The sequence below is a fragment of the Neolamprologus multifasciatus genome, chromosome 7 (assembly GCF_963576455.1).
Source record: "Neolamprologus multifasciatus chromosome 7, fNeoMul1.2, whole genome shotgun sequence".
NCBI classification, from domain to species: domain Eukaryota; kingdom Metazoa; phylum Chordata; class Actinopteri; order Cichliformes; family Cichlidae; genus Neolamprologus; species Neolamprologus multifasciatus.
The window spans coordinates 38,396,144-38,411,654 of NC_140445.1; the positions used below are offsets into that span (position 1 = coordinate 38,396,144).

A 15,511-nucleotide genomic window follows, 5' to 3' on the forward strand; every position below is an offset into this window, starting at 1 on the left:
GGTCCTCTTCAGAACTACATGTATAACTCACCTGTTTCCTCTTTAGCCGCTCCTTTAGGGGCCTCAAACACCAATTCTCTGCATGTTTTCCTTCAGTACATCCATCAAATGTCTGAGGTCTAATGTCGAAAACACCTCAGACTTTGTCTCCAAACCGCTGAGTCTGAGCTCATGTGCCCTTTTCTAACCCTACCCATCCTGCTCAGCACCAAAAGAAGAGATTTTAACATCTTCAGCTCACCCATCTGCCTTTTTAATCAGTGCCACCGTCCCTGAACCATCCATCACAGCAGGTCTCACTACGAGCTTATCAACTCTCCCTTTCATACATTACCCACTCATCTCTGTCCACTCCACCTTCCTTGTGCACTGTCTGTTGCTTTGGATGGCTGACCCTGGGTAATTAAACACTACCTTCACCATCAGATTCTGCTCCTTACATCTTCACCTTTATAACTCACCTGATTAAACTGTATTGAGGCTTAGAGTTTGCATTATTAGGGGTGGTCATCAGACAGGTGCTGTAGTTTCTACCTGCTAGGCTTCACCTCAGCTAATTTGAGTCCTTGAACTGGACCTGTGGACCGTGTTTGAGCTGTTGGAGCTTTTTTTTTTTTTTTTTTTTTTAAATAAATAGTGTTATAAAATCTGCTGTGGAGTCAAATGTACTAACAGACATTAAAAGAGTCTGAGGTGGAGTTCTGATGAGTGAAATTCTACAATTCAGCATTTAGCAGGTATCTGTGTCTGTACAGTAGATGGGTGATGTCATAGTGGCTACAGCTGGTCTGTCTTCAGTCAGATAAAGTTAAGAAAAAAGAAAAAGGATTACACTTCAGACAACAGTCCGATTAGTTTCTCCAAAATATACTAATACTAGAGGTGGTAGTCCAATGTGGAACAGCCATGGCAGGGAAACCAAATATGACAGTCTAATATAGTACAACACTGCTCTCCCCTTTAAATATTATGCACCCAAACAAGAACACTCAGGAGTTCAACAAAAAGTGTGAAAAAAGTGCTTCCTTTTTTTTTTTTTTTTTTTTTTTTAATAAAAGGAGTAGAGCTTTTTTTGTTCTATTTTCATAAAAGCTGCCAAAACTGGTAGAATTGCATTGCAATAATTTTTGCGATTGTTTTCAAATGTAGAATTTCAGATTTCAGGCCTAATACATTTCAACATTTATTTTATTATAAATTACATTTTTATTTTACTTGAAGCAATTTTTATTAGTATTTATTTAGATTTATACCATATTTTGAATTTAAGGCAGAAATTACATTTACTTAATGTGTTTAATGGAGTTGTAATTGAGCAATTTTAAATTTATTTTATTTATGTTGCTTTGAAAAAGAATATAATAAAAGTACTTTTTATTTTATTCCATATTTCAGGAATTATTTCTCATTTTAATTTATGTTAATTTTACATACAAAACATGCATTTTCTTTTAAATGTCTTTTTGTAAAATCTTTTTACATTTATCTGTTTGTAATAGTATTTTTAAGTGTACAAGTATTTGATATTGTTTTACATACAATGAATATATGTGACTTATTCTTAAGTCTTTTAATTGTTACTATAATTATTTTTTATAATTATTGTATCTCTTTTTATCTGAGGTGTGTCCTCCAGACGCCATGTTCTGTCGTGACGTCACCAAACGGGAAGTGAGCTCGTTGTTCTCCTTGGTGGCTGCCTGGCTGCGAAGGCTCGCGGACCAAAACAACTCCTTCTCTGCTGCGCTTCCTCCTCTTCCTCAGCACGGACCATGGACGGGTGAGAACGGGAAACCGTCCCGAACCTTCTCGGAACCGTTCCCACCGCACTTTTACTTTCCTTCCTCCCTTCGTTTCCTTGGTGACTGAACCGCACCTGCGCGAGCCTCAGGCGCGCCCCTCCCTGCCTGTTTGTTGTTGGTGTTTACTGAAACGCTCTCCCAGAGCTCCGTTTTCCTGCTCCTTGCGCGCTGTTTAGTTGCTCGTGCTGTGCTGTGCTGTACAACTCTGTTCTGTTCTGTTCGGCTCGGCGTGAAAGTGTCACGGGGCAACAGTAGCGACAGCCGCGGTGTTTTATTACCTGAAATCTCGCGATATGTGCGTGTTCACGCAAAGAGCAGACTGTGTACAAACAGAGAGGAATTACTTTCATTTTCTGTTGATTAGTTCGACTTTGGGGTTCTAAAATGTCGCCAGCAGAGCCCGAAGCTTCTTTAACTGATCCCGGGAAGAGGTTAATGGTTAAAATGTTAGCGGTAAAGTTAAACAGAAGCTCAGAGCTGAAAATGAAGAAGTCATCAATCATCTCCTGCAGTCTTTCTCAGGAAACAGGCTTTAAAGATCAATCACGTCTCAAAAAAAAAAAAATTGCAACAGAAGACACAGGATTTCAAATATGGAGGTTCATGTGCTGCTGATTTGATAAATTCATTAATAAATTGATGAAATGTGATATAGCTTTGATATTTCAATAACTGATTATTGTGTTTGTTTCCAGGAGTCAGAGTTCAGCTTGTCTGTCAGCAGCTCTGAGAACATGAGCTCCTCTCACCTGTCCACAGGTGAGTCTATGAAAGTCTATGAAAGTGAAGCTCCTCCCAGCTGAACCCTTCCCATCATAATTTACCTGTCTGTTTCTGTCTATCTGCAGTGGATGGCACTGATAGACTGTGTGTTTCAGAGCGTGCTCAGTGCGTCCCATCTCGGGTCCTTCACCTGCGTCAGCTTCCCCCTGACGTCTCTGAACAGGAAGTGCTTTCTCTGGCGCTTCCCTTTGGTCGAGTTAGTCAGCTGATCACGCTGAAGACAAAGAATCAGGTGAGCGCTAACGATGCCAGCAAGGTGCGCAGTACACAACTGTCTGAATTCCTCCTAACCTGTTCTTTATTATTATTAAGTCATTGCTGGTGAAAGTGTGCAGGTTTATGTGGTTCAGAACCCTGAGCAATTCAGTTTTACTGTACAGCACATGTGCTCTTGCTAATTGGAGGAAAAGTGAAATAAAAATACACAAAATAAAAAGAAAGCCACTAAATTGTCCAGAGCGGCGTTCCGCTGCGACTGCTTGCGACGCCATCTTGCATCCAAATTTATTACTAACACATTTGGTAGCTGTGTGGGGGTTTGTGAGGTTGTACTGAGTGAGTAATCACCGTGTGTCATTATATAGCTCTTTAGTTAGCCACAAGAAGGCCCTTTGTTATTTACTTCAGTTCAGTTTTATTTATACAGCACCAAATCACAACATGTCGTAAGGTAAAGACCCTACAATAGACCCTCACTGTCCTGTCTCCCCTCCCTCACCCCCAACGCCCAACGTGAGTTGTACCCACCTATCTTTCCATCGTCTGGATTCACTTACCCTAACATCTGCAATCAGGATAAGCAGTCACACCAAGCTGCAAAGGGAGATAAAGCTGTAATATGAAAACTCTAACAAGATTGAACACAGTATACAGATGCCTGCTTAACGAAAGTAGTGGTGGAGGACCAGCGCTTTATGAAGGCGTGAGTGCTTTAAATGCTTCGGTCAGTTAGACTGGACAACAGCTTAGCCCATTTAAAGCCTGGAAAGAACGCCAGTTAAAATGTGACTGTGTGAATGTGCGACTGCAATGTTTTTTTCTGACAAAAACAAGGCAATATCTAAATAAAAGCTTGTGCAGAAACATGAAAATGATGATAAAATGTATTGAGACTTTTGTCAAATAATAAAAACAAGATGACATCCAATCAGAACAAATAAGCTGTCTACAAAGGCGGGACGAGTTTGGAAGGTATCTGTTTAGAATATGGAAGGCTTTTGGAAATGGCACTGTTTCTCATAAATTCGACAAAATGTAACTGCTTAGGAGGAATAGAAGAGCAGACAGATGAACACGTGCCAGGCACTTTTGATGTCTAGGAAAATAAGACGCTTTGCAAACTGTGGAGCAGCTCTCACTGATAAAATCATCACAGATTTTAGACTATTTCATTCAACTGAATCAACTTCAGATTTAGTCCATTTAATACTATAATAACATTGTTGTAACTTGTTTGCATTAAACAGGTAAAAAAAAAAGAAAAGAAGTAAAGCTGCATCTAACAATCTATGTTTATACTGATGCTCATTGGGGAAGCACAGAGACATTCAGTTTAGTTCAGTTTTATTTGTACAGCACCAAACAGTCACCTCACACCTCACATATTGTAAAATAAAAACTCTACAATACTGCGGAGAAAACCCCAACAATTAAGCAACCCCTATGAACAAGCACCTCAGCGACTGTGGGAAGGAAAAGCTCCCTTTTAACAGGTAGAAACCTCCAGTAGAAACAGGTTCAGGCAGGGGTGGCCATGTGCAGCGACCGGTTTGACAGGACAAAGACATGCTCTGGAAGAGAGCCAGAGATTAATAATAACTAATGATTAATTTCAGGTTTATTAACACATAGTGAGTGAAGAAGAAACACTCAGTGCATAATGGGAATCCCCCAGCAGCCTACACCTATTGCATCATAACTAAGGGAGGATTCAGGGTCACTTGGTCCAACCCTCTCCGCGAGAGAGACTCTGCGCAGCAGTCTGATGGCTCTGCCAGGAGTGGCGATGCTGTTTTCCAGAGAATTGATTAGTCAGTAGGTGGGAGTTTCACACCTGTTGATGTGTAATCTGGAACATAGCCTGTTGCAGCATAGCGATATATCCCAGTAAAAAGTGAACCACCTTTGTAACACAGAAAAAAGAGTTAAACCTGAAGTCACATGGATAAGACCAAATCCTGCTTCATAGCGCAGGCCTCTGGACATCAGAGTGAAGGAGCGGAGAGACGGAGCAAAATGAATTCCCGCCCACAACTAGGGCTGCCACGATTAGTCGACTAGTCACGATTACGTCGACTATCAAAGTCGTCAACGACTGATTTAATAGTCGACACGTCGTTTGAAGCTTTGTAAGATCCCAAAAGACGCAGGAATAAGTAGTAGGATTTAAGAGTGTAATAACGGACTGAAACAGAAGATGGCAGCAATGCATGTACAAGGATGCCAGCTGCCGTTAAACCCGGAAGAAGAAGAAGTAGCTGTGTCCCAGAATTCATAGCGCAGCCCAGCTCAGTTTCCAACAATGGCGGCAGCTAGTTAGTTTTAATATTACTCTTATTACTGTTTCTGGGTCACAAAATTCACGTTTAACATATTTTCAGGCGACAATGTAGCTGTATAAACCTCAAATATCTGCTCAGTTTATCAAGACACCACATATTTGCAAAAGCGCGCCGACGTTTTCGGAGACGTCTGTTACCCACTAGCTCGATAGCTAGCCGGGGGCAAGCCTCACTAGAGCCGCTGAGAACACCGGACTCCCGGCAAATCGTTTTTAAACCCACCGCCATCTTTCGCTCCTCAGGTTAAATAGATATAAGTCACTTAGATAACTTAAAAATGTTATTGTTTGGCTTTTTTTAGTATTTTATTTGTTCCTGAGTAAATTGGTTTGGCTGAGATTAAAGTTATAGTTTTTACACAGCTGAATAAACGTCAAGCAGACAACTGATCATCAGAAGTGTGAGATGCTCGAGAATATACTCCGGTGTCCTGTTATATTTTAGATAGCAAGGAACAGATGGCTGAGTTTATTAAACTTCACTGAAACAATCTGCAGATTTCATTAAAATTTAATAAACTATCATCTTGTCTTTATTTTTAGTTAGCACATACTTTAAACACTTAAAGCTGTAAGCTAATGATAGTTATATAAGAGCAGATGCTGCTGGTGCAATAAGCTGTACGTTTTACGTCCAATGGATGATGATCTGATTAGTCGACTAATTGCAAAAATAATTGCTGACTAGTCGACTATCAAAATAATCGTTTGTGGCAGCCCTACCCACAACACCTCTTCGTTGAATTCAAATTTAGTGGGAAAATGGGCATGTCAGTTTTGTTTCTTAGTAAAAACAGTTAATATGATTGTACCCTGTATATGCAGAGCTCCAGCTGAGCCAACCAGCACACTGTTTATTTGTATTTTATCTTGTCTGTCATCACGCCTCATGTGACTCAGATTGTCTATTTTTAATGGCTTCTCATTGCTTTAGTGCCCTCTCAGGTTCTTACAGATGACCTCTCATCCAGAGATAAATAATCCTTCATTGATGCATTGGACACTACAAGTTATTTTAATAATCGTCTCATGGGTCTGACACTAACAGTGACATATTCATGGAAACAAGTAATGACATGTTTCAGGTGTGAGTCATGGCACCAGAGCTGAACTCTTATTTCAGCTTGTGTTGTAATATGGTGTTGTGCAAAAGTTTCAAGTCAGCCCTCATTTCTTTGTATTTTGATGGAACGATGGGAAATCGGTTCAGTGAAACATGTGCAGAGATAAATGGTTCCACCCGCAGCTGCTCTGAGGTATGTGGAAGTATCGGGGGACAGATACTGAACCCTAAATTACCCACGATACATCCATCAGAGTGCAATAAGTGTATGTGAATGTTAGGCAGGGTCTAAGCTAGGGCTGCACGATTAATCGTTAGAAAATCGCGATCTCAATTCATACTTATGTGCGATCTCATTTCCAAATGACAACGATTTAAAAAAAAAAAAAAAGACGACGACGATTGTACCGCATATTGATCCGGGACGTAATCTGCATGAAAACAAGCGCTCACTCTTCCTGCTCAACAAGGGCGGAGCCTTATACCACGTGATACAGAAGCTGGCTGCTAAAATTGGCAAGGAAAAAACAACGGAGAGCACGTCAGGGATGACGAGAAAGTGACTGGAGAAAATCCGTCCCGGTCAACCACCCAAACATCAATAACGGGAACCTTATACAGCGCTTCCCTATACCCGTCAAACTCCCGCAGGCACAAAGAAATTACGGAGGCTATTACTTATCGCCTGACCAAAGATATGGCTCCCATCAACACTGTGCAAAACGAGGGATATAGGAAAATGATCAACACCCTAGACGCTACACGGTGTCGTCCCGCAACTATTTTTCTATTGTTGCACTACCTGCTCTGTACACGCAGTGTCGAGCAACGGTGGAGACGGAATTTCAAGCAGTACAACATTTTCCGGCGACGACAAAATCTGAGACATTTATTGTTTTTATGTTTATTTGTTGTTTGTATGTTCAGTCTCAACTGTTACGAAGTTGATGTACAGTTAATAAGTGCAATAAATATTTATATTGGAAAAGAAAATCGTGAGAGAATCGTGATCTCAATTCTAAGCAAAAAAATCGTGATTCTCATTTTATGCAAAATCGTCCAGCCCTAGTCTAAGCCACTCTTCCACTGAGTGGTGTTTTTATGACAGGCTGTAACAGGCGAGTAACAAAGAGTCTAAAATTATTTAAAGCTGGTTCCTCACTAAGCTTTCTGTTGTGCATAGTCACTTGTTACTCTTTGTGTTTGGAGCATTTTCATTCTTGAATGGCTCACAGAGAGCGGGTTTACAAACAAAAAACAGTCTTTCCTGAAAATGGTCAGAAATAAGGGGCGGTTCAAGACTTCTGCACAGCACTGTGGTTCACTGTGTTGTGCAATTTGTGAGGTAGTGAAAGTCAAACACATGATGGCTGAGGCTTTGTGTTCTCTTCAGTATCCTTTGTGGTCTGATCTCAGCGTGGATTAAAATAATGAAAGGCTTTTGTACTGCTCCCTCACTGCTTTATTTTGTTTACACCTGACTGTTGTCACATGATCCAAGCAAATCTTTTTTTTTTCCCTTCTGTGTGAATGGACAGATTTTCTACAGAGAGCAGCTCTAGCTAATGTTAGCTTAGAAAAGACGTCCCACCGTGACAGACTCACACAGAGAGGAACACGTGAAATTTTTAAGTAATCGTTTTTTTTCTTTTCAGGCGTTTTTAGAAATGGCGTCAGAAGAAGCCGCTGTTACCATGGTGAACTACTACACCTCAGCCACTCCCTCCATCAGGAGCCAGCCAGTCTACATTCAGTACTCCACCCATCGCGAGCTCAAGACTGACAATATGACCAATCAGGTGAGGAGCAGCAGCTCAGGCCCCACCCATGGTGTCTGTTTATTTGTTTGAAGTTTGATCTGTCATCTGTTTACAAAAAGCAGCGAGATGGTCCTTTAAACAATCAATAAGATGTTTGTTTGCTGACAGAGGGCTCAGGCAACGCTGCAGGCCATGAATGCAGGAGCAGTGCACTCTGGGAACATGGCTTCAGGTGGGGAGGGCCGGGGCATAGCTCCAGGTCAGAGTCCCGTCCTGAGAATCATTGTGGAGAATTTATTTTACCCTGTGACTCTGGAGGTCCTCCAGCAGGTCAGGACTGCAGATATCATCAGTGTTATTATTGTTATTATTATTGAAGTTTTTATTATAATGTCCTGTCTAACAGTTCTTGGTGGTATTAATAAAATTTTTCCACAGATCTTTAGTAAGTTTGGCTCCGTGCTGAAGATCATCACGTTCACCAGAAACAACCAGTTTCAGGCTCTCCTGCAGTTCAGCGACACCGTGCATGCTCAGCACGCCAAGGCTGTGAGTCATACACCTACACACACATTCTCACTCACACACACACACACACACACACACACACACACACACACACACACACATATTTAGAAATCCAGCTCCAGTTCTAGGTCTGAACTGGTGCGGGTCCAGTCAGATCACAGTATGTGTCCTTCTGTCTGTCAGACTCTAGACGGTCAGAACATCTATAACGGCTGCTGCACGCTGAGGATTGACTTCTCCAAACTGAGCGTGCTCAACGTGAAGTACAACAATGACAAGAGTCGGGACTTCACCAGAGCTGACCTGCCAAGCGGAGAGCTAGAGCCTGCTGCCACCTTCGGTAAGAGTAAGGGCCTGTCTCAATATGCATACTTTTGCGTACTTGTGTTCTCGTGTACTCGTGATAAGTCATCAGTCAGAGACCAAGTACTGTTCCAGTTCAAAGTACGCATCAAGCCGAAAAATTCCCTCCGACGTCTTCGGAGACGTCTGTTACCCACCAGCTCCATAGCAGACTGGGAGGTCAAGGATCACTAGAGCCGGCGAGAACAGCGGATTCCCAGCACATCATTTTCAACCCCCCCGCGGTCTTTTGCTACTCAGGTTAAACATGATATATAGGTCTCTTAGATAACTTTGAAATGTTAATGTTTGGCTTTTTTCAGTGTTTTATTTGTTCCTGAGTAAATCGAGTTGGCTGAGATTAAAGTTAAGCTTCATAACATATTAGTCACAGTTAAATTAAGAGGGGACGGCAGAAAAAGTACGCTGGTGTTTCAGTTGTACAAATTGCAAGTCCGTACTCATTAAGCGCACACACCTCGACTGACCAGCAGCTGTCATTTCTATAACTCTATGCAGACCTCAGAGTCATTGTATGGGGGCGGGGCTTGTGAGCTAACCTGTATGTGTGTTTCAGGTGTAGCTTTGCCTCCGTATGGAGCAGCGGCATTCCCACCCACTTTCCACCAACACACAGGTGAGTTGCACATGAACATCACCTTTGACTATTGACATTTACATGTTTTAAGACGAGTCCATGTTTAATAATCCGGCTGCTGGATGCGCTGAGTGTGAATATGGAAACCACTGAAATAAAGTTTTGGTGTTTTCCGTCCTCAGGTCTGTCCATGGCGGCCGTCCCCGGCTCGCTAGTGTCTCATCCTCGCGTCTCGCTGCAGATGGCACCTCCTGCTGTCCATTCGGTGCTGCTGGTGTCGAACCTGAACCCAGAGGTCAGAGGTCACACATGCTCGCTCACACAGTCACTATCCAATCAGAGCACAGCTCACTGAGCTAACTTGTTTTTTGTTTTTGACCAAAATAACAATTACAGCACTCATTTTACATGACAACAAAAAGCTACATACAGGTACAAGTGGTTAAGAACAAAGCAGCCATCGAATAAAGAACAAAAGAACAGTATAGGTCAGAAATACCATAAAGCAGCATACAAGTACAGTAAGGTGATCTATCATATAAAAGTAAAAAACAAAAGTACGCACATACAATCAAGTAAGGTGTGAGCTTTATTTAAGTTACACTTGTCTAATGAAGCCTTCCACAGCAACACTTCATTTTTAAATCCAGCAAAAATTGGAGTAATTTTCAATAAGCGACGTTTGTGAATGAAAAATTTTGCAACTATAATCTAATACTTGAAAGGTTAGAGAAGGGCAGTCAATATTTATGAAGGTTAGCCAGTACTGAAAATCATCCCCAAAAGATCTGGAACTTTCACATGAATAAAAAAGATGCGCCGTAGTCTTAATATCAGTATTACAGAAAGTGCATGCATTCGTATCTACAGGGTGGACCATTTATATGGATACACCGTAATAACATAGTTGGTGATATTAAAGTCCTGTTTGCCCCACACATTAGTATATGTGAGGGGCAAACTCCTCAAGATGGGTGGTGACCATGGTGGCCATTTAGAAGTCGGCCATCTTGGATACAACTTTTATTTTTTCAATAGGAAGAGGGCCATGTGACACATCAAACTTATTGGTAATGTCACAAGAAAAGCAATGGTGTGCTTGGTTTCAACGTAACTTTATTCTTTCATGAGTTATTTACAAGTTTCTGACCACTTATAAAATGTGTTCAGTGTGCTGCCCATTGTGTTGGATTGTCAATGCAACCCTCTTCTCCCACTCTTCACACACTGATAGCAACACCGCAGGAGAAAGGCCAGCACAGGCATCCAGTATCCGTAGTTTCAGGTGCTGCACATCTCGTATCTTCACACCATAGACAATTGCCTTCAGATGAAAGATGAAAGTCTAAGGGGGTCAGATCGGGAGACCTTGGGGGCCATTCAACTGGCCCACGGCGACCAATCCACTTTCCAGGAAACTGTTCATCTAGGAATGCTCGGACCTGGCACCCATAATGTAGTGGTGCACCATCTTGCTGGAAAAACTCAGGAAACGTGCCAGCTTCAGTGCATAGAGGGAAACACATCATCATGTAGCAATTTCAAATATCCAGTGGCCTTGAGGTTTCCATTGATGAAGAATGGACCCACTATCGTTGTACCCCATATACCACACCAAACCATCACTTTTGTTGTTCCAGCAGTCTTGGAGGGATCCATCCAATGTGGGTTAGTGTCAGACCAATAGCGGTGGTTTTGTTTGTTAACTTCACCATTCACATAAAAGTTTGCCTCATCACTGAACAAAATCTTCTGCATGAACTGAGGGTCCTGTTCCAATTTTTATTTTGCCCATTCTGCAAATTCTGTGCACCGATCTGGGTCATCCTCGTTGAGATGCTGCAGTAGCTGGAGTTTGTAAGGGTGCCATTTGTGAGTAGCTAATATCTGCCGAAGGGATGTTCGACTAATGCCACTCTCCAGTGACATGTAGCGAGCGCTACGCTGTGGGCTCTTGCTGAATGAAGCTAGGACAGCCACTGATGTTTCTTCATTAGTGACAGTTTTCTTGCGTCCACATTTTGGCAAATCCAACACTGAACCAGTTTCACAAAACTTAGCAAGCAGTTTGCTGACTATAGCACGGGAGATGGGTGGTCTCGTAGGGTGTCTTGCATTGAAATCTGCTGCAATGACCCGGTTACTGCGTTCACCAGATATCAACACAATTTCGATCCGCTCCTCACGTGTTAACCTCTTCGACATGTCAATGGCTGTGAACAAAGAGAAACTTGTAAATAACTCATGAAAGAATAAAGTTACGTTGAAACCAAGCACACCATTGCTTTTCTTGTGACATTACCAATAAGTTTGATGTGTCACATGGCCCTCTTCCTATTGAAAAAACAAAAGTTGTATCCAAGATGGCCGACTTCTAAATGGCCATCATGGTCACCACCCATCTTGAGGAGTTTGCCCCCTCACATATACTAATGTGCCACAAACAGGACTTTAATATCACCAACCATTCCCATGTTATTACGGTGTATCCATATAAATGTAGATTGAATTTCTTGTGAAGCTAGTCATTGGACAGATATATGGCATTTAAATTTTTAAATTGATTTTCTTTTGCTTTCGGTGGAATTGGAAAGGAAAGATACTTAGTCAAAAACCTTAAACATATATTTCCCACTGAACTAATTTTATTCACCTTCTGCAGAACGTCACGCCTCACTGCCTCTTCATCCTGTTCGGTAAGAAAACTCCGATTTTATTTCTTTAACGTGTTTGAAACGTGTTTCTGTGCTGATTCATTGACAGTTTTGTTTCATGTTTTTTCAGGTGTTTACGGAGACGTTCAGAGAGTGAAAATCCTCTTCAACAAGAAGGAAAACGCTCTTGTTCAGATGAGCGACGCCACGCAGGCTCAACTCGGTCTGAAACAATTCAGTTCATTAAAAAAAACCAAAATTAATTAATTTTAACATTTTTTCTTCATTTTTATTGAAGCTGTGAGCGATGATACAGAAGGTCAGAGCTGCTTTAGTTTTTAATTCCAGTTCAGTGAATTAATGTGTGATGATGATGATTAATTCAGCATAATAATAAATATTGTCATGAATAATGACTAAATGCACGGGAGTACAGTGGTCAATTGAATTATAATGAATGAAAAGTTCGGAATTGTATTTTTAATGATTTTAATACTGTAATGGATGAGCAGAAGAAAAATTCTTGTTTATCTCAAAAATATCTGTTGATAAATTCAATCGTTGTCTTAGTTTTTCATTATTATTTATTGAATAATCTCTATTTGTTCCTCAATGACAGCGATGAGTCACCTGAACGGGCAGCGTCTCCATGGTAACGTGATCCGGGTGACGTTGTCCAAACACCCGGTGGTGCAGCTGCCTCGCGGAGGGGCTGGGCAAGAAGAACAAGCACTGACTCGGGACTTCTCAGGCTCTGCCCTCCACCGCTTCAAAAAGCCGGGCTCCAAAAACTTCAACAATATCTTCCCTCCGTCAGCAACGTTGCACCTCTCCAACATCCCGTAAGACCGCCTCGCTTCCTGTTTGATGTTTTTGACTCTTGGAGACTGATATGCATTTAAATATCTTTGTCCTTCATTGTTTCCTTGTTTCCTAGCTCTTCAGTGAGCGAGGAGGCGTTGAAGGATTTATTTTCTTTGAATGGATTTGCAGTAAAAGCTTTCAAGTTTTTCCAGTAAGTAACAAAGCAACTCCGTTCACTGATTTGTGCTTGTTAACCAATCAGAAAAAAGCAGATTATCCGATTTATTTAAAAAGAAAAATACTAAAACAAAAAAACATATTTTTTAAACACAAATGTTACTGAATAATTTTAAATTTTAATTTTTATAAAATATTATTTAAATCTATAATTTTTTACTGTATGAAATGTTTACTTTACGAAATAATGAAAAAAGAAAAAAGAAATAAACTGTTTAAAAAGTTCAGTTTTCTGTTCAGTTTCTAATGTTAACAAAAAAAATATTAAAAATTCTTTAAACTTTTTTTTTGTAAGTGTTTATGTACTCCTTTCCTCTCCCTCCTTTCTGATGGGTTGTGCTTGATGATGTCACTTCCTCTGATGTCACAGGAAGGACAGGAAGATGGCGCTGATGCAGCTGGCTTCGGTGGAGGAAGCCATTGAGGCTCTGATCGCCCTTCACGACCACCAGCTGGACCACAACCAGCACCTCCGTGTGTCCTTTTCCAAGTCCACCATCTGACCTTTGACCTCTGAGCGGCCGCTCAGAGCGCAGGGCTTCTGATTGGCCCGCGGCGCAGACAGACAGACCACGGGGATATCTTTCTGTGCCTACAGCCAGCCTCGTATCATGGTGGCAAATGATGTCACAACCGAGGGTCATGGCCATGGCTACAGAGGTTACAGAGCACATTCCGGAGCAGACTGAGTAGCAGTGCATTGTGGGTAATGAAGTCCATCATGGAGGTGACGTCAGTTTGTGTTTGTTAATGTGATGCAGGAAAAGAAATCAGGAAGTAAAAAAAAAAAGAAGGAAAAAACCTGCCTTTTATCAAAGGTTTACTTTGAATTTATCTTTATTTAAAATTACCAATGAGCATTAAGTAAATTATTATAGATATTATTTTTAAATGAAATGAAATGATTTGACCCTTTTTTATGTTTAAAATTCAGATTCCAACATTTTTCTTTTTACTTCAGGTTTTTATTTTTCTCGTTCTTCACAAACTTCCGCCTTGTTATTTTTGAATTTTCAGCCTCTCTGCACACTGCCGTCTGATTGGCTGGAATTATGTTAATGATTATTATTTTTAATTATTATTTTAGGGTTAAGCTGCGATCTCAAATCTTCTTCTGTGCCTTATTTTCTGAATTATTCTGCTGGGTTCTGGTTTTTTACGTGGTGTTTGGAGGTTTTGGTGACGGATTGTGTTTGTGTGTCTTTAGATTTTTTTCTAATTTTTTTTTTTTAAGTAGAATTTTTCTACTTCATTTAAAATATTTTTTGTTGGTGGTCAACATTTTGGGTGGGTTTTTTAATCATGAATGTATTTATACTGTACAACATGTAAGGCTTTCTGTGTGTTTGTGCGTGGGTATTTATGTGTGTGTGTGTGTATTAAGCTGAGTTGTGAGTGGTTGAGCTTCAAATGTCCCATCTTTTACTGAATTAATTTTATTAATTTCACTCCCTTATTTTAATATTTTTTTTCATTTACTGTTTGGATTCGATTTTTTTTTTAAAATGGGAAAAAAGCCACAAAATACAGGAAGCTGCCGATTCCCAGTTTGCCTTCTGACCTCAGACCTGCCTACCGCTGCCATTTAGTTCATTTTCTGTTCAACTTTCCCCATTTTACATTTTTAATTTACTTCTTTTAATATTGGAGTTTTTTTCCACTTATTTAAAGATTTTAAGCACTTTATGTGAAATTGTTACAAGCGTTGTGGGTGGGTGGGGTCAAAACAAGCCAAAGTTCCTGTGCCTTTTAATTGGACAAATCCATTTGCCCCCATTATGAAATCACTTCCTGTTTGAATGGCCTAGAAAACTGTTTTCCTTCTTTTAAATTTAAATGTAAACCACACCGTTTTTAAAGAAAAGAATTTTGCGATAAACCCACCTACTATTGCCTTTCAAAATAACATTCCTTGCTAATGTTTTGAAAGCATTTTTGTTTACAGTTGTCTACATATTTATTCTAGCCTTGGTTAATTAATTAAACAGTTGGGATTAAAAAGCGCGTATGTGAAAACATGAAATCTTCAAAATATATTTGCCCTTTCAGAATAAGGTTAGAAATGGTTGTTTAAAATGTTGGGATTTTATTTTGATTTTTATTTAAACTTTTTGTTAAAACAAACTGTTTTTATACCTGAATGTATCAGCTGATGTAAAGTAGTTGTGGTGCATTGTGGGAGCTGGTGGGACTTTATTGTTATTATATGAAATATTTTTAACATGGACCAGTGCATGATGGGAGGGGGCAGTGCTAAGCTAAGCCGCACTCTGCTCCAAAACAAAGTTTGTTAATTTTTATTTATTCTGAAACTTTGACAGGAAGTTGTAGCATGAATCACTGAATAATTAAATAAAATCATCTGACTGCCAAAGACTCC

The 15,511-nt window shown here is 40.4% G+C and overlaps 1 protein-coding gene and 1 long non-coding RNA gene across 5 annotated transcripts; both read left to right on the top strand.

The window, feature by feature from the left end:
• Nucleotides 1-1,634: 1,634 nt before the first annotated feature.
• On the top strand, nucleotides 1,635-15,505 carry LOC146514804 (polypyrimidine tract-binding protein 3-like). 4 transcript variants are annotated; one of them, XM_085168085.1, is made up of 14 exons: nucleotides 1,635-2,401; nucleotides 2,498-2,561; nucleotides 2,651-2,817; nucleotides 7,864-8,007; nucleotides 8,137-8,298; nucleotides 8,407-8,517; nucleotides 8,680-8,836; nucleotides 9,416-9,475; nucleotides 9,619-9,731; nucleotides 12,099-12,132; nucleotides 12,221-12,313; nucleotides 12,710-12,932; nucleotides 13,028-13,105; nucleotides 13,502-15,505. In XM_085168085.1, the coding sequence occupies exons 1-14, from the start codon at nucleotides 2,396-2,398 to the stop codon at nucleotides 13,632-13,634; spliced, it is 1,545 nt and encodes a 514-aa protein (XP_085024211.1). In that variant the 5' UTR covers nucleotides 1,635-2,395; the 3' UTR covers nucleotides 13,635-15,505. The 4 variants fall into 4 exon arrangements, with proteins under 4 accessions (XP_085024211.1, XP_085024212.1, XP_085024214.1 ...); XM_085168086.1 differs by having other exon boundaries at nucleotides 2,681-2,817; XM_085168088.1 differs by having other exon boundaries at nucleotides 1,635-1,780.
• Nucleotides 2,824-6,632, top strand: LOC146514805 (uncharacterized). The gene is made up of 2 exons (XR_014875310.1): nucleotides 2,824-5,915; nucleotides 5,971-6,632. It is a non-coding gene; the product is annotated as an uncharacterized LOC146514805 (long non-coding RNA).
• Nucleotides 15,506-15,511: the final 6 nt, after the last annotated feature.